This window comes from Chaetodon auriga, chromosome 5 (genome assembly GCF_051107435.1).
Source record: "Chaetodon auriga isolate fChaAug3 chromosome 5, fChaAug3.hap1, whole genome shotgun sequence".
Taxonomy (NCBI): domain Eukaryota; kingdom Metazoa; phylum Chordata; class Actinopteri; order Chaetodontiformes; family Chaetodontidae; genus Chaetodon; species Chaetodon auriga.
Window position 1 is genome coordinate 16069663 of NC_135078.1, and position 24168 is coordinate 16093830.

Genomic DNA, 24168 nt, shown 5'->3' on the forward strand with positions numbered 1-24168 from the left:
TTCACAGATTTCACATATTCTTAAACAAAGTTCTGTTTAATTATCCTACCACAAACAAAACAGAAGAAAACAGAAAACATGGGGCTTGACAGTAGTATTCCAGCATTTGAGTACTGGCTGATTTTTTTTTTTGTCTTTGGGTCAAAAATGAAGCTGCTGTATAGTGCTGCATGCACTGTACTTGGAGGCAAAGTACATGAATTCACAATGCACAGAAGTGGCATGGGGGGGGGGTTGGGGGGGGGGTTGGGGGGGGGGTGATGGTCAATAGGGATTCAACATCAGACCCCTTATATGTTAACCTGGAATGAGTAAGGGAGGTTTATTTCTGTTATTTAAATATAATCATCAGTGACCAGGTCTCAGCTATTAGAATTATCATGTAAGATATGAACGTACATTGTACCAGAGAAACAAAGGACAGATGTTCCTCACGCCTGCACACTGCACCGGTGTGCTCACATGTACTGTACCTGTGCAGACGTCATGCTGTCCGCGGTGCTGAAACAGTGACGTAGAAGGGTGCTGCTCATCACGCATCCTCTCATCTGCTGCCATTTTTGTGCTACTGGCTAAGTTGCTAAGCAAGGGGTCTCCATCAGAGGGAGGCGGAGAAGACTGCAAGCTGCAGAGAGAAGCAGTCATATCACGAGAGTGAACCTTCCCTGGAGAATCAGGGAGCTCTTCCACACAGGAAACCGTTCTTAGAAAGGCTGTACAATGTCCGACTTTGACAGCAACCCGTTTGCAGACCCGGACTTCAGCAATCCCTTTCAGGTAGCTAACTTAACTTAGCTAGCTAGCTAGCCAGCGTACGCTTCGAAGCCCAATGAGGCCAAGCGTACTTTGGTATCCCTGCTAACTGTCTTAGCTAGTTGCTTGACAGCTAGCTAGGGGCTTTCCTTGGTATACGGCTAGGTAGCCGAGAGAGCTCATCACCGTTCACATTATTTATCTTATCACTCACACGTTATATGGCTGTTCACTTCGTAAAATAAGCTATGAAGACGTTTGTAGCATGTAGTTGCTGGGGATGTTTTCAACGTTGTAATAACGACAATGGCAACTAAGAACAAAGACACATAATGTTAGCCGGCTAGCTGTTCCCACGGTTAGTAAACAGTTGCTGGCAGCTGCTAGCTTAGTGAATAGCTAATAGCTGGTTAGTACCAGTTAGCTAGCTACATTGTGTGCCTACAGTTATTTACGAATTGTTCTGGGACGCAGGGTGAGGACATTTACACGTCTTATTGGAATTGTAACGCTATATTGTCACAGTGATACTGAAACATACACTTAACTTGCGTTAGTTGAATACACTGCACGTTTAAACGTCGTAGACAGGGTTCACAACAATGTCTTGAAATATCGTCTTCCTACTCATCTTAAGTGTGAAGGGACACAAGATCGATTCCTCGAAAACGGAAAATCTGATAGTTAACATTATGTTAGTTTGTCGTCCATCTAGCTTCTTTTTCATTGTAGGCCAGATGCAGCGAACACGCTGTTTATTTGTGTTGTGCCAGTTGTGAACAGTAGATTTATTCTCCCTCGAAATCCTACCTTGTACCATAGACCAGGGCCCGCCGACAGCCTGCAGGGGTTTACCCCAACCTTACACCTTGGTAGGTGATTTAATGTTAATTCCCTCCCTGCAAGGTGTGGTAATGAGTGGGTGGAGTCTTGGTTGGGAAAACCTGCAAACTGTTAGTACTTCATGGCACATTTAGTGGGCCAGCATAGACTATCCTGTCATGCAAGCACACAGTTAGCAGCCCAGTCCTGTTCCCTCTGCACCTGATGCCATTCATAGTGTTTCAAATGGCCACAGGATCAGAAAAGACCACTTCTAGTAGAGTGTAGTAACATGAACATTTTTACTGTGTTGCATGTACATCCTGCTCTGTTTCCAACCCACCTATTGTCAACATGTTCATAATAACTAGTTAGAACATGGGAAATAATAGACCCGATGAATGTGTGGAGATTTTGCTCTTGCCATCCCGTTCAACCCTTCATGTTCCTCTCTGTCCCCTTAGGATCCTTCAGTGACGCAGGTGACCCAGTCTGCCCCTCCTGGTGGTCTGGAGGAGTATAACCCCTTCACAGACGCCAGAACGGTCAGCTTAACTAGCATCACTAGTGATGAGTGTGTGCATGGATGAGTTTATGTGGCTCTGAGTCAGTGACCTCATTTTATCCACTACCCTCTTTCTCTCTTCCTCCACCTCTCAGTCACAGAGGATTTAACTGGCAAAAATGACTGTGGCCTAATTACAGTTTTGATTCATTGTCCTTTGATTGCACAAATATTAACATAGCAGGTCTATGTTGCTTGCAGGCGGCCCCGGGAAATGCTCCCAAATCTACTCCTGCCCCTTCCCAGAACACACAACCAGCCATCATGAAGCCCACAGAAGAGCCGCCGGCGTACTCACAGCAACAGACTCAGGTACTACCCACAGAAACATGTTTATATACATTAAATCATATGTATTTTTTGACTTGGTTGAAGTCTATGTCTTTAGTCTTGTTTGGCTGAAGACATAGATTTTCAGCACTTTTGTTCCCAACACTCTAATGTCATAGACACACTTTGTCTTGGCCACTGGTTCACATTTCCTCTTGTCCTTCATTTATTCATCTGTTTTCTGATGGCCAGCAGCGACGTAATGAGGTACTGTCTTTCATCTGATGTGTTCTGGACCCCTTCATGCCACTGTCTTGAATAGTGTGAATTCATTTAATGCCCTCTCCCCCACTTGTAGCTTTCCTCGTGTAGTGCAGTTTTAGAGCTAGTTTATGACTAACTTAAGGAGACAAGTGAGTGAACAGCAGTAGTTGAAAGGTTTTCCCATGGTAACCCCTTTTTTCCTTCTCAAACTCATGAACCCAAGCTTACCTGGGTGGAAGAATAACCTCAATACTGACCTGATTGGATATTAGATCTCCTGTCAGATGTTGGGTAGTGAGTTTTACGATCAGTTCTGTGTCTGTGTTAGGACCAAGCGCGTGCCCAGGCTGAGTTATTGAGAAGGCAGGAGGAGCTGGAGAAGAAAGCAGCAGAGCTCGATCGTCGGGAGAGAGAGTTACAATCCCACGGAGCCGCGGGAGGTCAGTCAGTCAGTCAGTCCATCACTCACTCACTTTACTCACTCAGTCATTCACCTCAGGGTCTGGATGGTCTTTCCCAATCAAAGCTGGATTCAGTGTTGATAAGACTCAGAAAGTTGTGTGTTGTGTTACTGTGACAACAGAATGATTTGGTTCAACGTTCCATTTGTGATGAACATTCTAACCCTGTGAGTCACATGTTACGTGCACACAAGACAACATTCATTTATTTATTAAGCAATCTATGAAAGCACCAATATACTGTGAGTTTTCTCTCTGCTGCGAATGAATCACCTTATTGGAACGATTCCATTCATAATAATTGAATTTTCTGCAAAATATTTGTGTCATAAATGTTTGGTTTCCAGTCTCTCTCAATTAGTGTTTTCAGAAATACAACTTGTGACAGAGTGGGGAAAGTATCCTTGAGCTTTATACAATGTGGCTTACATCGTCAGAAGGCATGTAGAAACTGGGAAGAGCTCTGGTTGAAAAAGGCATGCTCGCATCAGTTTGAAAATACATGTAGAGTAGGTTTTCCACTAAAGGCTCCAAATTAGAGTAATGAAACTATCCAGTCCATTTCCAATAAACTGCAAGTCACAAACACGACTTCATTCTTTTGCTCCTATCCTTGCACACACACACACACACACACATACAATTTGCTTGTATGCTTCATATTAACTTCATGAAAACTCTGTTACTGTACACGGCTAATCATCCTAACCTTTGTTGCCTTTTTCTACACAGGGCGTAAGAACAACTGGCCTCCACTACCAGAGAAGTTCCCTGTTGGCCCATGTTTCTACCATGATATTGCAGTGGACATTCCTGTAGAGTTCCAAAAGACCGTCAAGATCATGTACAACCTGTGGATGTGTAAGTAGAACATCAGACACACCCCAAAAGGAGTAGTATACACAGTCTAACCAGTGACTTAGGAAAACAAAGAGATCTATATCTATTTTGCAGAGCATAAATTACAGTTTACTGTGTTCCTGTACTCACATGACACCAAAGGTCTTCATTTTCATGTTGTTCTTCCAGTTCATGCAGGCACACTCTTCGTGAACATGTTTGGCTGCCTGGCCTGGTTCTGTGTGGATGCCTCTCGTGGTGTAGATTTTGGCCTGGCCATGCTGTGGTTTCTGCTATTTACCCCCTGTTCTTTCGTCTGCTGGTACAGACCGCTTTATGGGGCGTTCAGGTAAGCAGATACATGGAAAGTGACTCAGCCTTCTGCAGCAGTAGAAAGAAGCAGAAGCATGTCTCTGTGGACAACCATTATGTCCTGATAAAGAAAAAGGCAATAATTGCCCCAGTTATGAAACTCGTAAAAAGAGGTGGGCAGTTGCCTTTGAACATGCTGTTATTTCTTGAGGTTGTAGGAGCTCATCATTTATCCGCCTCTCCTTTTCTAACCCTACGCTTTCTAATTCCCAATAATATTTTGCAGTATGGGAAGAGAGTACCAAGTAAAGACATGGATAAAGGCAGACTTTCACTAACTAAGGAAAGTAGACAGGAATTATTGTTTAGTGGAGGCTCAGTGTTGGAGTTGAAGACATTTTATTGCCTCCACATTGCTCTCTCACTTCCTTGTTCTCTGTCTCCACTACAGGAGTGACAGTTCATTCCGCTTCTTTGTCTTCTTCTTCGTCTATATCTGTCAGTTTGGAGTTCACGTCCTACAAACTATTGGCATCACTGGCTGGGGAACTTGGTGAGTATTATGTGCTGTCACTGATTCTGTACCTGTGGGTTGTGCACTGAAATTCACTCACATTGTAATTGTTTTATTTTGCCAGTGGTTGGATCGCAGCTTTAACTGGTCTGAACACCAGTATCCCAGTGGGCATCATCATGTTACTGATTGCAGCTCTGTTCACTGCACTATCTGTGGGCTCGCTCATCATGTTTAAAAAGGTAAGGCAATCACAAAGAAGTGCAACATATCGACATCAGCTGTTGTGTTTAATAGACTGTACCTGAGATTTAAGAATCCAAATGGCAGAGAGTGGACAGATGTATTCTAACACACTGACAGTGACAGGAACAGACAGAGCAGGCACAAGAAAGGTGTCAAGAATCAGCAGGATGCTGTGTGTCATTATTATTGATTACTAATGTTGAGCTAAATGTCAGTATTATTAGCCAGGAAGTGAAACATCTGTGTAACTGAGTCATTTGTTGCTATGCTAGAGGCCTTGTGGTAGATTTAAATCACTTGACTTGATTCCAGCTAATTTTCTTTCTTCTCCTAACAGGTGCATGCACTGTATCGTACCACTGGTGCTAGCTTTGAGAAGGCTCAGCAGGAGTTTGCAACTGGGGTCATGTCCAACAAGACCGTTCAGACTGCAGCCGCCAACGCTGCAGCTAACGCTGCATCCAATGCTGCTCGTGGGGCCTTCAAACCTCAGCCATAAACTGACACACATGAACATGCACACATGCTCACACATACAAGCATACACAAACACACACGCACGCACACAAAAGTTGGAGGTGCACAACTCTGGCCCTGCAGGCTCTCAAATCAAATTGATTCTTTTTATGAATGTTGTTATGCTAAGATTGCCCTGCACACTTTGCTTCAAAAGTGCAAAGAGTCAGAGACCAGAAATAAGAGAGAAATCAGTCAGATAAAGTGACCAGAGTTGTCTACCTTCACTTAAAATCAAGTTTCAGTAAAAACACTCCTACATCCTTCTTGTCTGCTCTTCAGTCAGATGACTGTCTGCTCACATCCCTCAAACATCCACTAAGTGACTCAAGGTGTGCTCTGAGTGTGTGGGACGTCATCTCACCCCTTCGCTTTCCCTGCTCTTCTGTCACCTTGAGGTGATCCTAGGTCAGCCAGAGGTCGCAGTTCTAGCATACCTTATTTTTGTCATGGTGATGACCTCCAAACAGCTTCCTGCCTGGTTAATACAGTATAGAGTCATGACAAGTGATAATATGATCATGGTGTTTTGCACATAGTTCTGTTTTCTTGGTCACTTTTTGAAAGTACAGTGTATGTTTGAATGGCTGGGCCTGTGTGTGAATGTGTACTTAAAGAAAATCGTGGCTCTGGCTTTTTTTTAATAATCCAGTGCTTGGTCATTGAGATCTGAAAGGTAAATTATACCTTGTCCTATATCTGTGCTTCTATTCTGAGACTCATGATGATTACCATCCTGGTAATCCGTATAAAAAGAAATATGTTGGTATGCTCTTATTTAAGGACCTGCCCACAGCCCCCAGCAGTGCTCCAGTGACACCCATCAGTTGAACAATTACTCCCAGTCTTTGTGCTACTTTGATTGGCAAAGTGGGCTGGGTCAGCATTTCTGTGGCTTACTAAGATCTGACAGCATGATAACGACAAGCATGTTTAGCACAATCCAGGTCGCTGTTTCTTTGGCAAAGTCATTCTGTCCCCTATCAGCCTTTTCTCTGGCTACAGGTGGGAGCTAGCTTTGGTGGGGGGGGGTGTCTGCCTCCCTATTTTCCCCTTGGTTTCTGTGAGAAGTGAGCTGTAAAGTTATTGCATGTCCCAGTGGCTGTTTGGCTGATTGATGATGTTTGGACGTATGTGTGACGACTGAACACCGAACACCCAGGTCACCAGTAGGTCACCATCAGTTCTCACCACAAACCTAAAAGAGGTTCAGGTCGACGCTGTCATGGCCTGGTGCTCTCAAAGGGGAGAAAAACGTGAGTATTATTCACATTTTCCTTGATGTGTGTATGGCATTAACAGACTACTATGTGGCTTTCCCTCAGTTGTTTTTCTAGCCCCTCACACTCTGTTAAAAACTAACGCTGCTATGAATCTGAGAGCCGCTTCATTGTGGCTTCCTGCTGTCACGTTTCCTGTTGAAAAGGACACGTACCATTCATAGAGAGAACTGAGAGAAGTGGCCTGCCTTTTCTCACTGAAGATGATCTGGACAGTGATAAAGCTCGGATTTCTTTCTTGAGATTAACCTACATACATAAAATAGTAAAAACATTGATACTGTGTATATGTACTCTACATAGACTAACACTGCGTTTGCATTTTTACTGTCAAAAAAGTCCAGTGGTTCTTCCTCTGTCAGTACTGGATTACAGGCATCAGACATTATTAAGATAAGCTACCCTTAATTGATCCCACACCGGAGAAATGCACTACAATTGGTGCCGTGGACATTAGACCATTTACGCTCAAGACATTTGCACTATGGTGTTGCTCGGCCCCAAAGCTCATCCAAGAGTGCATTGGTGGAGCCTCAGCCTCGGTGAACCACCTTCTTGACCATGGCATCACCCTGCCCTGTTAAGTTAACCATTCGTAGCCAGACTGAACAGGTAACGGAGATTGGACTTGATGCAGTGATATCACAAAGATACATTAATTTATACATGATAATAACAGTGTTAATCAGCACTACGTTGTACAGACTACTGAAGTGAAATATGGAAGTGGGTTTCATTTGTGTCATGCTTTAGCACCTCTCATAGTGGTGGTGATCGTCTGATGATGTGCATGATAGATGACTGATAACTGGTACTGCTGTTATTATAAATGTATGGGAGTGAACATTATGGTGGATAAAATACTCTGGTCAGAAGTTGAAGGTCAATAATTGGACATGATATAATAAGGAAACATCTTGGCAGTATTGTTTTTGTTTGGAAATATTGTTTTCAATCCATTGCACATTTCTTGTTTTAAGTTGACGTTAGTGCAAAAGACAAACATGTTTTTATTTATGGTTTAATTTAAATTGTTTGCATTTCGGCTTTGTTTGGTTCGATATCATATTATGTATTATGTTTGTGTGGTTTTGTAATGACATGATCATAGCATCAGCTAGATTAAAAGTGTTAAATGACTTTGCAACTCGACCCTGCAAGAGGTGTGCTTGTGTGGATGAGGATGTGCGCATGATTTGAATGAAAGGAAAAAAAAAATCTCCCTCAAGTGTTATTCTATGTCCTGAAAAGCTGTGAGAAATCTACCAAATGTCCATATAGATTTGTTTTGAAATCTTGGTTTGTGATGTGTTCCCTTGCCACTTTTTACTTTGAAGATGTTACACAACCTTTCTTTGCTACAACACCCACATGATTCCCATGCATCTATAGTTTAAAACAGTTGTTACATGGAGCCATGCCACAGTGGGTAATCTCTTGATGGATCTGGCGAGCTGGTCTGCAGTACAGAATGATGTGTCTGTAGTTCGCCGGCACAACACTCTGTTTTTGACCTGTGACCATGTTGTTTCACTGAATCAGAGAAGAAACTCATTCAAAAGGGACACTTGTATATTTTGTAAAGTTGAAAATTTGATCCCCATTATCAATCACATGTAAAAAGAAAACATGATGCACTCTTGTCTGGCCTTTGTTGCATGTGAAATAGTTTGAGTTTTGTATATTTATGGTATTAACATGAAATAAAATTTCAAAGAAACATTTGTGGATTTTCAGAGGACCATTATGTGGTTCATATAACTTTTATCTGCTTCTTATCTGTGTGAATTGACAAAAAAAGACTGGAACTGGAGATTCGTCATGGCTGGTGTGATCCCATCACAAGGTGGTCTCGAGTTTCAAATCCAATTTTTCTTTACCAGATATTTGATTAGTCAGTCATAAATGCCAGTGCTTTCCAACTTTTTCAGCTTGTGACCCTTTAAAATGAAGCAAAGTCTTCCTCCTCGCCACAATTTGTGTTATTAACGTGTGAGCAGTTCAAATAAAAAGTTGATGTCCGCTGGTCAAACTCCTAAATTTAAACGGTTCTTAGATGAAGTCATGAAAATTTCCATTTCTAAAATGAAATCTAAAATGAAGTTACCTTGCAGCCCTGGTTGCTCTGTGCTGTCTACTTTTCCATCTCTAGGTGTCAGTGTTTCCTCTGGAAGTTTTCTTAACAGAAAAGGAACATGTAAGTAACAACAGAGTAAGAAAAGATTTACCTGCATTTCACAGATTTACTACAGAAGGCCTGTTTTATTTGAGTACAAAGTACAGACTGTGTCTCTCCTCATTCATATCAACCTGTCATACACGCAGCATCGTAAAATGTGCCACAGATGCTGTTACTCTTGTTAATGTAACAAAAACAGCCGGACAGTCAATGTATTAATTTCGGCACAGACAGACTAAAAATGCTGTTTTTTATACAAATCCATGTCATGATTTCACTCTTCAGCCTCATCCTCTCAGTCCACTCACGCTCACAGCACGCTATGGTCGAATTATTGCACATCTCATCTACAACGAATAAAAGCAATCACACAATGTTACATTTAAAGCAAACTAACGTGGCATCGTGGAGAAAAACAATGAAAACAAGTGAACCAAATATGTAGCAAGGTGAAATGAATCAAGGACCAAGTGCAAAACACAGTATCAGGTGATCTTTAGGAGGACTCTAAATGTACCAAACAGACAAAGAGGTCTGCCTTAATCAGCTTTGAGATAAAGCACACTGACGACTCATTAGAGGTTTCTGCATTAATCCAGCAAAGCCTCGATAAAGGCCTTTCCAAATATTTACTCATTATTTGGGTCTTGGACATATTTACACAGCCAGATCTTGTCTTTATGGTATGCCATAAGGTAACTCATGATAAGCTATCCTGCTTTATCTCGCTGTGAGCAAACATGCCCTCATCAAACCTCACCATAGTCTCTGCTCGTTCTCTGCACGCACTTTCTGCCACTTAATAAGCTTCAACAGACCCTCAAACAATCCATTTAACAGGAGGAACTCCCTTTAAAGTGAACAATCTCTTAAGTAGCACATTTAAAAGTAGTTGGGGAGTCTCGCTGCCCTGCTGTGCCACAGTATCAGAGCATTTGGACTATTAGAAACCTCAACAGTTAATGTCTATCACACACACATACACACAGACACACACACAGAACATATGCAAGCTGTTGTTGGGTGTTTTCGCTGACACATCTGCTAGTATTCAGTGGTTTGTTGAGGTTTGCAGGTGAACCGTGTGAATGAATATTTTACCGACATTACAACCCTACACACTGTTTTACTGGCAGTGTTTAAATTGTCCTCAATAACACTAACAGCATACCCACTACTATCTTTTGAACTAATGTCCTGCTATTTCAATACAGTGGTTTAAGGCAAGACTTATTACAAAAATAAACAGTATCTTGGTCAAAAAGTAGATAAATGTACAGGTAATGTTCCTTAGCCTGCTGCTGTACCAGAGCCTTTCTGTGGCAGTTTAATCTGAAGCTCCTTCATCAGCATGTTTCAGAAGAGAACACTATGTCTAACAATTAACCAAACTCTTACCAAGGCTTCTAACTTTTCAACAATCAGCTGATCTTATGCAGGCTATGGTGAAGAAAAGCACTCAGAGAAACATCTGTCCCTCCTCCCCTGACGTGTGCAGGTGTCCATATATTTCCCAAGGTTTCTGAAGGCTCAGAGCAGGCAGATCAGACTCTTCCCTTCCTCAATCTCCTCCTGAACTTTATCGCTGGAGGTGGCAATCTCAGCCTGTGCAGACAGAACAGCACACAGGAAGCTTGCCAGCGTCCCTCCTATCGCTGCGTAGAAGGCCCAGCCGAGCGAACACAGAGCCGGCCTGAAGGGCGAGGCCTCTGGGCCACAGTAGCTGATTACCTTCTCTGAACCCCAACCAGCAGGGTACAGCATGAGGCCCACCATCAGCAGCAGGCCTGGAGGGAGAGCACACGACGAGACGAGGGGTTTAGTCACGTACATGTCAACATCGCGGATGAAAGCACAAACAGATCACAGAGCAGCTGGGAACACGGTGACTCAACTCTGCTGAAGAATACATCTATTTTTCACCTCACAAGCATTTGATTTGTGATGAGGAAAGACCCCGTTTGACCGCCCCTCCAGTTACACATGATGATAGATTACCCCCTCGACAGACATGTCCAACTAAACACACCTGTGGGAGCCCATTGTAGACAGAAACATGCAAAAAGGCTTAGAGAAGTTTGGTATATTTGGACTGTCCAATGTCCAACGTCCAACCAGGAAAAGTGAGATGGACGGTGACAAGACGTTGCCAGCTTGTAAACTCATATGTTTCAACTTGTAAATTCAATAAAACACTCAAAGTCCCTAAAGGCATGACTATAAAACAAACAGGAATATGCTTGCATAGTGTAAATACTTAAGACTATGTGTCACAGAGCCCACACAGTTAGCATTAGCTTTGGTAAAACTGAGATGTAGCTGTTCAACTTCTTGAGTTCATCCTTTATCTGAGCTCAGTCACCAGAACATGTCCATTCCTATGTGAGCCAATTATACATGCAGAGTTTACATACATGCAGGATGCAATTTTTGTGGGAACTCCCAATTTCCTTCCAGGAAGTTACAATTTTTTAAACTGTCAAAAAGGGTTTTATGAGTTTTATGAAAGTTTTATGACGTTTTATGAATGAATGTTTTATGTGTTCAGCTGGGGACCTTTGTCACTTCCTGTTTCCTGTAAATTTCTACTGTACATACATACTAACATACAAACATACTTTCTACACTAATACATATTAGCACTGAATAAATGCAAAATGCTGAAAATACTCCATTAAATACATTCTAATTCAGTGAAAGTGATTTTTGAGATCACAGTTCGTGTGGATGATCCACACAAAGCACTACTTTTTTCTGTGTCAAGACATCCATACACCCTTACACATGCAAGCACACACACACACACACACACACACACACACACACAGATAGATGTCTCACCTGCAATAGCCTGAAGCAGTCCACAGATGTTGAATAAGCTCTTCTTCAGGATGCTCTGGAAGCACAGGCTGAAGATGGAGATGCAGGCCACTCCTCCTAACACTAACGTCCCTGCTGCCAGAAATAACATGGCAGCCTGCCAGAAGCCGCTGGCCACTTCTCCAAATGTCCCAGCGTAGGGCCCGCAGCTCACCCCGACTCCCCGGGTCCCGATACGGAGGCAGCGGCTGTAGAGGCCGAGAGACGGCCGGTATTCCCCGGAATCCACTCCCACCCCACTCGTGCTGGAGTGCGACCGAGGGAATCCCAGCAGCCAATCAGGGCTCATGAAGGCAATGAGCTCAGCAAAGGCCACTAAAATACTGAGCAATGTCCAGAGCATGGAGCGGCATGTTACAATAACATGGCACATGGCGTGAAGTCTTTCTGAGACGGTGGCAACTGATGATAAAAAATACAACACAAATCTGTGAGGCCCTTTAAAGCTCCTCCGAGTGACAGAGAACTGTTATTGAGGAATTCCTTTCCTTACAAAGAGAAAGGTCCAGTAGTTTCTTTGTTCAGGTCCAGATGGGCTGCTGATCTTATCCTCTCTGAGCAGATGTTTTCCCTCCCCTACGATTCTTTCTTCTTCCCTTTCCCTGCTTCTCCTCTCAGGCAAAGCTCGGCTCTGGTCATCCCAAACAGCTACAACGCACCGAAGCAGCTCCCCTCAGCCATGGTACCGCCTTGAAAAGCACACCTACAGACACAGAGACACAAGAGGGTCAGACACACAGAGACTCTGTATACATATGAAGTGGGAGCAACTGACGTGTACAAGGGGGAAGGGACAGAAAAAAGACCCCTTTTCACACATAGTTTCCAGTAAATTAGTGGAATAACCTTTCAAGACAGTCATTTTCACTATTCATACATGCTGTTACATTTACATTCACAAAAAATTGGCAGCACGCATATCCCTGAATATCGATCCCGACTCCCATTCACACATGAGCCCTTGCAGGAAACGTTCCTCAACATTTCAGGGACTGCATGTGTGAAAAGGACTTGAGAAGGATGAACAGCGACTGATTTCCCATCCACTATGAATCATCAGGCTCCCCCGTATTTGCTGGGTGCCCCAAGGGATGTCTCATTTGTACCACTGTCATCAAACAGACCCATCCTCACCCACCATCTTCCCACAGAGAGCTACTTCAGATTCACTATCTGCCAGCTGTGAGTGTACCATGAGCAACACTTCCAGATGTTTGTTGGAACAGCCGAGATGAATCACACACACGAGAGTTCATACTGTCGTCATTTTACTCATGATTACGAGGCCTTTGTGTGTTTGATTTTTATCTGCAAAATGACTGGAGCCTTGTGTGTCTTGCCACTGAGCAGCTGTCAACACAGATCAGCGCGAGGCTCTGTTACAGCACGCCGCATTTGACAGTAACACATGCCAGATCCTCACTGCTGCGGCAAGCACACACGACATCAACCGGAGCTCCATCATTCAGTTCACTATTTAAATTACAGCCTCAATAAATGCAATACATTAGAGGGAGCGGGTATTGGCTTTATGATAGCATTTTATGATGTTATTTTTGATGCTGCTGTAAAAAAGAGAAAAGCAAAAAAAAGAAAATGTTCTTTATTCAGAAGCAATTAAATCTTGATTACAAATGACTTTTGTAACCTGTAACAGATGACATTGTCTAAGCAATCCTTTCTTTGTGCATCTGAGTGTTTCTGAGCGTGCATAGGTCCCAATCAAAGGGACTGTGATACTGTTGCTATGTTATGATTTAGTTGTGCCGTGACCACGCTGGCTTCGACACAGCCGTGGTCTCATGGGAGCACAGAGGTTTCTCAGAAGCCGTCTGATGTCATGATCCAGCATTATGAGACACACAGGAAAATATGTGGGATCTGGTTTACAGTATGGTCGACTCGCTGTCTTGGTGGCTCTCGCTGGTGGAGTCGGGAGGAGTCCTTGATATTTCCAATTCTGTGCGTCCCCTTCGAAAAATGTTGGGCGACGTTTAAAGGGTTTATTCACCCACATTTTAAACTTATCTCTACCAGTGTCTAGCTGCAGATATTGTTGGTTTTATCTGGTTATGAGACATCAGCCTCCACCCAAAAAAAATGGAGATGAACCATTCCATTCATGTTCAGAGATGACCCTGATAATCAGACTGAATTGCTATTTTGTCTTATGTAATTAGTTCAGCTTGGCATTGGGTTCAACTGATGTCTTTGGCTCTTATTGCCCTTTTTGTGTCCATTTCTTTGGCTTTTTTGTCATGGACTTGGCTATCGTTACGACTCTATCGTAGGAGGACAAGGTCCCAGTGGTCTCCAACTGGGAGAAACAGGGACCTCCATTGAACTGCTGAAAAATCAGAGGCTCTAGTATTATCATTCTTTAAAATTATCTACTGAAGAAATAGTCTCTATGAACTGTTGACCTCGAGGTCTGTGTATCATCCAGAGCAGCAAAATCTTTCATTTCCACAAAAAAAGCTGCTGTTGATTTACTTAAATGTCATGTATTAATTCTGTGAGCACCATCCACAAAATTTCATTCATGTCCATTGTACTAGAGTTGGGGCAGAAATCTTGGAGACCACTATCTTAAAATCTGGGAACATAAAACCAAACATTTTTTGCATGGCTTGACAGTGAGAAGTGATTTATCTATTTTTTCAACTCTTTAAAACCGACTCCAGTCTGTATCAGTTATGAGATGTGCTATAAATAAGGCTTTACTTCAGTCTAACAGAGCCACAAGTTTCACATAAAAGGGAAGGGAGGCTGTTCCATCATGTTACCGTTCTAATTCTTACTGAATGTGTCATTTCGTTGGTGATGAAAAGCTGAGCACACAAACATTCATTAAGAGTGATAAGTCACTCTGATGACCTCAAGGGAGTTAGTGTGGAATTAGGTTACACATAGCCTCGCCACCAGCCTGCATTTAGGATGCTAAATCACCCCACCACATCTGTAAGGAATGAGTGGTGCTGTTGTATGTTGTCTGATATGATCTGACTCAGTTCAAGGCGAAGCACTTGGGACGTTTCCCAGGCCGCAAAATAAGAGAATTATCTCTTGCAGCTAAAAAGGCTGACTGATTCAACTCCAGTCTGGGTTGAGTATGAACCAGCAGAACTGGGTCATAATAACAAAGTCACAGGCATGACAACATCTGAGGAGCAGGTAGAGATTTGAAACACTTAAGACAGGGGTGTGATTCAGTTCAGCAGGATTCAGTCGTGTCTGCAGTTCACGGTTGTGTTTTCAGGAAGTTCTGCTGTTATGATCGGCATGAAGGATTGCTTCTAGTTTTGCTTTGTCTCAGCTTCGACAGCAATGCCTATCTGTAATGTGTCACCTATATATCTTTTCAGTGGCATGTCTCCACCTAAAATTTGCTCATTCTCATTCTACAGTTTTGCATCCTAATTAGAGATTACACGAACCCTCCGCCAAAATACACAGTCTACACATAATTACCCAGCTTGAAGATAAACTGAGGGAATGCATTTCAGTTACAACTGAGCCAAGTGAAGTTATAGCAACAGGATAAAGACGCTACAACAACGTGACTATTCATTATCAGCCAAAAAAAGGAAATGGCAGAAGTAAACAGGAAGCAAACAGGAAGCATCAGTGTCTGTACAATAGCGTCTGAGGAACAGTCATGCATTGTGAAGATGATCTGTCAACCTATCTTCTTTCAATCTAAACCGTCGACCCCCACACAGGTTTCTGCCAAAAAGCATCAAAGGATCGTCTTAAGAAGCATGTTTGTATTTGTGATTCCACCTCCAGGGAATTACAACTCTTAGGTAAACAGTATAATCCCATATTTGAAGTGTGTTCATGTGTTTGAGAATGGTTTGGGGTGTGCCCTATTCTATTATAGTCCTTGAGTTTATTCCAGGCATCCTCAAAAACCATGGCTCTCCTTATTGTTATCACAGTTTCCATTCTGCAGCAATACAATGGTTTCACAGAACAGCACTCATTCAGCGTGATTCACCACACAGATTGTGTTTAAGCGCTTTCTATAGCAACTATTACAAAACAGAAATGTAGGATTCTCAGTGTGTGCATCCTGAATAAATCTATGTGTGCAAATGTATATATTTTTGTGTATGTTTGTTTGTATGAGTTTTTCTTTTCAGCCACCCAAGCTCCAATTTTAGTTTCTCTGTGCAGTTTGAAGCTCATTATAGTCCACCCAGGCCGGGCACGGTGCTGTCTGTTAAGACTACAATGCCCTCAAATTAGCAGCTCTGCCTCTTCAAACTACAGGGATGGAGCCTAAACATACCTTGTCGAGGCAGTCAGCAGGCACCTTGTGTGATCTCCCCCAGTTCTTACTGGAAATCTCTTCACTCATTCCTCATCGTGGCTGTCTGTAGTCTCACTAAGGGCTGCACTCAGAGGGGGATGAAAACGTTTCGTCTTGTGGGGTAAAGAGCAGAGTGTCTTGAGGAGGTGTGCCGTAGGTTTCTTGCCCTTTTTTGACTATGATTTTGAAATTGAAGAGTTAGAGGGCTTGTAGGCTTAATCCCTATTACCAACTTCTTTTAGATACAAGGATCATCAGCACTGTGCAAATATTGTCTGATAATCTAAACATCTAATATGTCTTTAGCAAGATCTTTCTAATGTTCCAATAATTAGAAATTCTGGTAGTTTTACATCCTACTCTGCTCATGTTGTGATTTGCATGCATATATATATTGTGTATGCGGGCTTGAGTGTGTGTGCTGAAGTGCAGAAAGGTCACTACATCCTGAAACTGATGAATACTTTCCGCTTGTTTGCTGGTTGTTGAACAGACTTCTGGGAAAGTGCTTGAGCAGCACTTCCTTGGCAGGGTCAAGATTTTCTGTGTGTTTTTGTGAGTGCTGAGGGAGGAGTATTTTACACTTGACGGCACATGAAACACTCAGAATTATGACTTATTCAAAACCCGGCGATCAAGGCGCTGTGGGTGAGAGGTCTCTGACTCCCAGTTGCTTTTGATTGATAAGTATCTTCAAACTGTCAGATCTTTGTTACTGCAGCTCTCCATGTGCCTGTGAGTCACTGTCATGGGTATGTATCATCACAAACACTGACGGGTCGTGGGGTCTTATGCTTCTTTCATGAGTCCTCCATGATGCTGAGTTTGACTGATGATATCGTAGATATGCTGCATCTGCTCCTTCCCACACAGCTCTCCTGTCCTGACACAAACCAAGCCTGCCACACAGGACTACGTGCATGCACCGAGGGCCCGAAGCCAACTTACACACCGTTTTCCAATCCTTCATTCTGCGAGCCAACATGAACAGTCTCCTTGCTGCTATGAGACAAACTTTCTTTAACGGAATTTACAAAAAATACAATCGACGGGCCAACAGCCAGCCATGTGGACTACGAGTTTGGCTGTGAAAACCTGCTGGCCTGAGCAACCTGTATGCTCAATAAAAATGTCTACTAATGAAGCGCAACATCAGTTTGAGCGGAGCCCTTTCAAACCTCCAGACAAAGCAGTGGATACGAGGCGTATGTGGGTCAGTCAGTTGGCTGTTATTTAGAGGAGGTCGCTGAGTAGTAAATCTAGAGTAATTGGTCTGAGATATCAGCAAAGGCTCTGGTAGCATGCCAAGGTGCTGAGGTAATGAGTGCTGGCCACTGTAGTCCGTTACAAGGGTGAAAGTGAATGAGGACTGAAGGTGGGTGGCTGAGAGATCTAAAGCACAGTTGACCCAGATTGGTGTATAAAGGGGAGGTTAGACACAACCGTTAAGGAGTTTGGAAGAAACAAGTCCATTCATGGACACAAATTTAAAAACTGTGAGAAAAGATGAAAACGCTTTTGTTTCCCACAATGAGCACAAGATCGTCCCTGTTCGGGAAAGCGTGTTTCAGCTGGTGGATCACCCACCCAGAGAAGATGACCCCCCAGTTGATCTGAGCTGGGAGGACTCCATTAGCTCATTTTTCTTAGCTCACAGATCCTGAACCAGAAACCTCAAACCAAGGCAATCTGTTCCCTGAGCTGCTGCGCCTGGTCTGGTCATGCATCTGGACCAGCCAGGAGGAAGGCCCTCAAACCAAAACCACATGAGAAGCTGTTTCACCATCTTCAGGGCTACACAGCTACTCAAACAAGATGTGGACAGTGAGGAAATCACAGGCCACCGATGAGGGTCTAATTTCCCTCCATGAATCAGGAAAATAAAAACCCCCAAGAGATATGAAACAAGTATGATACCAGTCAGAGTTGGGCAGGACCAAACAAATCCCTCTCTCATGAAGGAATGCATGAAGGTGAAGTGAGGAAGAATGAAGCAATGTAGCTTGAATACTGAACATACACCACCCACACCCTGGGAAAATATCACAATCCCTCAACTCTCAATTTCCCAATCAATTTTCTATTGATTTTCAAGGGAACGCTTCCATCTCATGCCTTCATCGGGACTCTGCTGTGGCATGAAGAAGTGGATTACATAAGAACAGCAGGCAAGCCGTAACATTAGCCCAAATAGAGACACCCATGCCCTGCAGTGATGACTCGTAAATTTTAATCACAGCTTGTTGGCATCTACTGAACAGCAACAGAACGACACCAAGCTCTCTTTGCCCCTGGCAGTCTGAGAGGCAGTTTTGGGAACTTGTGAAACTCAAACCATATCTTCCATCAGAAACAGAGAGAGAACAAAGCCTTTCAAACAAAAAAGATACGAGAGAACTTACTCAACACTAATGACTTATACATTATGGCTCCCTTTGATTGTCACACCTAAACCTGTAGCCTCAGGGAGGCAAACATCCACCTGCTTTCACAGCATGCTTCCTGCTATAGACAGAGGACAGATAGCGAATGAGTGAGTCATGCATAACACACAAAGCACAAAGAGAACAAGCACAAAGATGAGTTCAGTTTCTTTGGTTTCCATGAAGCTTTCTCAACCCTCCCAGATATTATGAAACGAGCCAAGCAGCGCTCTTCAAGAACTCTTTCTTGCTAACCATATCCATGTGAGCCACTGCTCCATAAACAGCGAATGAAAGAGTTGCAAGAAGAGAAAATGTTTCCCATGGATAGGCATTTACCACAACTTGTGTCTCATAACTTCAGCCAGTGAGTGACGGCGGCATGTTTAGTGCTCCAGAGTTAGGTTTAGATTTATTTTACAGACCCAGATTAAACACTATAAAACAATTCAAGCTGTAAAAAGCAATCAAATGTTATTCCCAGACTGTGTATGAAGAGTGAAGAAATGCCAACAGTTCTGGCTTTCAAACACAACCAGGGGGCCTGAGGTTTCGATGACAATGGGAGGCCCCAAAATGTAAACAAGAAGTCAACAGCGAGAAGCCCTCCAACAGTGTGCAGAAACAATCGAGCCCACTTCACTGATGCACAAACACAAAAACAAATACACACCCATAAACTGTGGAAGGTGCCAGCCTGTGCTCACTCATCCAGGCTGTAATTGCATCAAAACGCATGACTTCCCCAGAGAAAAGTATCAGCCAAGCTTGTTTCTGTACGTGTGTTTGTGTGTGCATGTGCCAAGAAAGCCTGAATAAAATCAGCTCTCCTCATCTGGTGCGACTCAGCTCAACAAAGGCTGCACAAAGACATGCCGACACCGGCCCCCTCACTCACTCTTCAGCTCTCAAAGACATGCCACCGTTGGCCCAGAATGCACTCCCTCATTCTCAAAGACAGGCCTCTGTGGCCCCTAACCTATTCAATCTGTGCAGCGCTCCAGCCCCTCACTCCCCACGCTGACTCTGGAGCGGCCCCACAGTTTCTGACACACAAAGCCCCTCAGTGACCCTCACATTTCACTTACACAAAGACAGGCATGACATGGCCTCGCCCTGCTCCCTCCTCACTTCTTCACTTGTCTCGCTTGTTTCTAAAAAGATGATGGATGCACAAACAAACTCTTCTTTTCTCCTCTTTAAGAAGTCTACACTGTCTCATTCACGGTGATGCTTGAAGGGCCTCATGGGTGTTTCTGCATGATAACTAGTTGCTTATATGAACATTACTTTATATATTACATCAGTTTAGATTTCTACCTTAATTCTCCTACACTATGAAAACTTGCTTGTGATATAAGTAAACAAACATTTTTAAATGTAATGTTACCAGAGTGGTAATACAGCTGTGAGTGGGTACAAAATCTTGTTGGTGCACTCACAGATGTTCCCTATCCGAGATGAGAATGAGTTGCCAATGAGCTAAGTTGGCAGAAAATCACAAGTAAAACACAAACAATCACGAAAAAAGATGAAAAATAGGAACTTTGTTGCATTAACGGGATTTTACATAAGAACATTAGTTTACCTAGCATGGACAATACCATTTAGCTTGTGAAAACAGTTGTATAAAGACGTTCAGGATGCAGCTGTGCAGTGGCTGCCACTTAAGTTTACATGTCAGGGCATCCATTCAGGACATTTTATAATTTGCAAGTTAATTTCAGCACTCTGGGGAATTCAATGGAGACCAGTGGCCTTCTAGAAGAAAACCAAAAACCTATGGTGGAAAGCAACAAGAACTGGGAATGAGTAGTTAACAGGATAACAGACACAAAACTATTTATATGGGAGGTTTTTAGTGTTTTTTCCAACTACGTCTGATGTTCAAAAGCACAGACACACTGGATGAAATCAATCACAGAGCAGGCAGCGTTGCTGATTTCTCTTTCTGTCTGGTATAAACCTCAATAGATCACTTTGACACACAGCAACTAAGAAGCACTTCTGCACAGTTTCTCCCTCTGCTATCACATTGCTGCATCCGCTGACACGTAACAAGTTTGCACTCGTCATCTGAGGGCTGTCAAAAGTCATTCTAGGAAAGGCAGACAGCTTAGGAAAAGCACACTAAAGTCGAACACAACATAACTGCATCAGAAAATCGGTTCAACATTAAAAACGGTTGATTTGCAGTCGTTTTTAATGGCCGATTATTCATTTGTTGGTGAAAAGAACTTTCTGAGAGATAGTAGTGAGTCCCTCCTCTCATCACTCCACCGTAGCTCGTCCTTGACCTCAGCTAGAATAAACACTGAACGTTTTCCTGGTTTTGTTTAGCTCATGATGTAGTACCACTTCCCCTCATGGTGCAGTGTGTATCAGGCGGGGAGCTCCATGGGTGGCTCTCACACAAGTTGGACCTCCTCCCTGCACTCCAAGGACATGGGGTTGTGGTGGAAAGGGAAGAAGAGAGCAAGGGCTGCTGTGTGGACGTGTGCGAAAGACAGATTAAGAAACAAAAACAAAAAAAAAGTGCTCTATAATAAGCAGTTGGGCTTCTCATGGAGGTGATTTCTCTGACAGGCACTGTGCGGTAATGTTAGTGCTACCAGATGTTGTACCTGAGCACACAAAGCGGTCAGAGCATGGCCAGCTGCACATCCCAACAGCAAACGCTAAAATACCATCATTCAATCAGGCGGCTGCTTCAGCATTATCTCTGTGATGAAGACTCAATGAAGCATGCACTCTGTTAATAAACACTGCTATGCAAAAGAGGTTAAATGAGCTTTGACCAAAGGAACATTAACTATGAGCAAGACTTCTTTCAGAGTGTGTGTGTGTGTGTGTGTGTGTGTGTGTGTGTGTGTGTGTGTGTGTGTGTGTGCAGCTGTGACTCAATCCAAGAAGTTTAATTAATGACACCTCCAACCGGACTCATATCAGCCAGACAAACGGCAGCTGTGTGAAGTCAGTGCCTGAAGCAGCTACATCATGTGTCCTCGTTGCATCGTCTTCTACTTACAGGAAGTCAAAGTGTGGAGATGTTGCAGTGTAGAAGCTTCGTTTCTGAACCGCTGCTTCTTCTTCCTCTTCTTCTTCTTCTTCTTCCTCTCCTCCCGGCACGGCCCTGCTTTCCAGACGCTCATTCACCGACGCTCCTTTCTTCAGGACGTTTCTTCTCTTTCCTTCTCGCTCACATAAAGCCATCCCACCACCAGCTGACGTCGGCCTTTCTCTTCTTCTCTCTCTCTCCTCCCTCCCCCTTTTCCCCTCCCCCACTCCGTTTGGCAGAGCGAGAAGACGAAGAGGAAAAGTGATGAGGAAGATGATGAGGAGTTCCTGGATTGTTCCCGGAAACTCCTCTAATAAACTAGACTGTTTTCTCCTCTCGGCCTTCTGTCTGTCTGTGTCATGCAGTTCAGCGATGTTTGGGAAATAAATTACAAATTGCCCCTTTTCTTCTTTTGAAAAGTCTTTATGAGCTGCTCAGATACGAAGTTCAACGCATTTTCTCACAGCTCTTGGACGTAAAGAGGACACACTCAGACATACTTACTTAAAAGTTAAAATTAGATATCCATAATTATAACAGTGAGTGTTGGAAACAATGACTACAATACAACATACTAATCATGGGGAACAATTAATAAGCTTACAACATGAAACGAGGTATTGCACCGGTTGCTTCTCTGCTTCAAATACACTTTATATGTTCCTAAAGTGATAATTATAATCCAATAATATATATTTTTCTTAAAAAGTCATTCTGAATAACGAGCACGAGCATGTTAATAATATGCAAGTATTTCTACAGTGTGGCATTATTACTTTTATTTAAAGTTCTGAGTATTTCTTCCACCACTGGCAGGTGTTGATTACTGGCAAAGCTTTAGACCTCAGTCAGACTTGTGAGTTCAGACTTGACTCCCTGAAGACGATTGTTTGAGTCTTGAGAGGGAAACCTTCAAATATCAGGTTCTTACTCAGCAGCCTAAAATCTCAGAACAGTGTGGACTTAAATAGTTGCACTTGAGTAGTGAATTACTATGAATATGAATTGGAGGACCGTAGTCTCAGCTGTGTTAGAACAAACACACACTATTAACACAGCTGCTGAAGGAAAATGTTAAAAATCTGTGTCATTTTAATGGTTTAAAGGGCCACGACTGGCTTCCAGTTTGCTTATGAGGATTTGTGGCGTTACTTGGATTTATCCTGACAGGACTAGGTTAGTTTGACATTTTGGGAAACACACTTCACTCTCACATTTATCCACTGAATGCAAAGTTACAGCCAACTGCCAGTTAGCTTAGCTTAGCACAAAGAGGGAAACGGGGAAACGGTCTGGCTCTGCTCGAAGGTAACACGATCTGCACATGAAGCACAGCACATAACACCATATCAAAGCACCACTTTTATCCTTTGGTTTTTGCACAGATTAAGCGAAGTTCTAACATGTTCATGAGCCGGTTTTAGACTTTTCTGTCACTCTTGGACAGATCCAGGCTGAATGTTTCCCTCTGTTTCCAATCTTTGTGCTAAGCTAAGCTGCTGGCTGCAGCTTTATTCTTACCGCACAGACATGAGAGCGGTATCAGTCACATCATCAAACTGTTGGAAAGAATGCAAAAAAACATATTGACCAAAATGTCCAAATGACTGTATAACTAAGGAATTGTGATTTGACTTGAGATTGCATGCTTGAGACTTCACTTTGACTTGACAGCTCTGATCATTGGTTGTGGAATCATACAGTTGCGTTCTTGATTGAAGGCCTCAGGAAAGATTTCAGATATTAGGCTTCCCTCTGTGTCTCCTCCCGCTCCATCCTCTCTTCTCACTCAGGGAGCTGAGCTCAAGGCATAAACCACACTTATTACATTGTGGTCTGTGGAACTGTGACAGCTCAGGGAAGACTGTCACACTGGGACCACGTGAGCGTTTCAGGGAAGGCAAGCACTCTGCAGCTGAATGACACTGGGCTCCATCTGCATGTTGTGAGGGATTGTGTGGCTTGTAAGCAATGTTAATGGTGATGGCGATGAACTGCTGGAGGAAGTCCATATAGATTCATGTAGGGCTTACACAACTGTGTTTAGAGTCACTTGAGTCTCATTGCAGTACAGTAAGTATCAGTGGTATCATCTAGAGAAAGATTTGGAAAAACATGTTAATGCTTTGATGCATGATGGGAAAGACTGTCTTTTCTTACGACTCACTTTTATACCACGGCTCAAAACTTAAACTCTCCATTGTGTTAAAAAAGTGTTAAACACCTGCTGCTTCACAAAGCACTTTCCTGTGGTGTGTATTGTCTCTTCTGCCTCATGACAAAGACTGTGAACTGCCTTTGTGCATGAAATGCCCTATAATTAGCTTTGCATTTATATCATTTAAAGCATAGCTACAGATATGCCAGTGGCCCCCTCTTTTCCGAATTTTTATGAGGAGAAGAGAAATTACTCAGGTGCAGGGATCCCAAAGCCTTCATGAGGTCTTGCACATGTTCAGCTTTGATTAGC

At 43.1% G+C, this 24168-nt stretch overlaps 2 protein-coding genes across 3 annotated transcripts; one reads left to right on the forward strand and one right to left on the reverse strand.

The window, feature by feature from the left end:
• Nucleotides 1-562: 562 nt before the first annotated feature.
• On the forward strand, nt 563-8565 carry LOC143320809 (secretory carrier-associated membrane protein 1-like). 2 transcript variants are annotated; one of them, XM_076730765.1, is made up of 10 exons: nt 563-777; nt 2040-2120; nt 2342-2452; nt 2663-2677; nt 3003-3114; nt 3868-3996; nt 4165-4324; nt 4739-4840; nt 4926-5043; nt 5385-8565. In XM_076730765.1, the coding sequence occupies exons 1-10, from the start codon at nt 721-723 to the stop codon at nt 5544-5546; spliced, it is 1047 nt and encodes a 348-aa protein (XP_076586880.1). In that variant the 5' UTR covers nt 563-720; the 3' UTR covers nt 5547-8565. The 2 variants fall into 2 exon arrangements, with proteins under 2 accessions (XP_076586880.1, XP_076586881.1); XM_076730766.1 differs by lacking the exon at nt 2663-2677.
• A 514-nt stretch (nt 8566-9079) lies between these two features.
• LOC143320364 (LHFPL tetraspan subfamily member 2a protein-like) lies at nt 9080-21812 on the reverse strand. Its single transcript, XM_076729911.1, has 4 exons — nt 21669-21812; nt 12396-12605; nt 11864-12304; nt 9080-10809 (listed from the first exon to the last, which is right to left on the reverse strand). The coding sequence occupies exons 3-4, from the start codon at nt 12273-12275 to the stop codon at nt 10553-10555; spliced, it is 669 nt and encodes a 222-aa protein (XP_076586026.1). The 5' UTR covers nt 12276-12304; nt 12396-12605; nt 21669-21812; the 3' UTR covers nt 9080-10552.
• Nucleotides 21813-24168: the final 2356 nt, after the last annotated feature.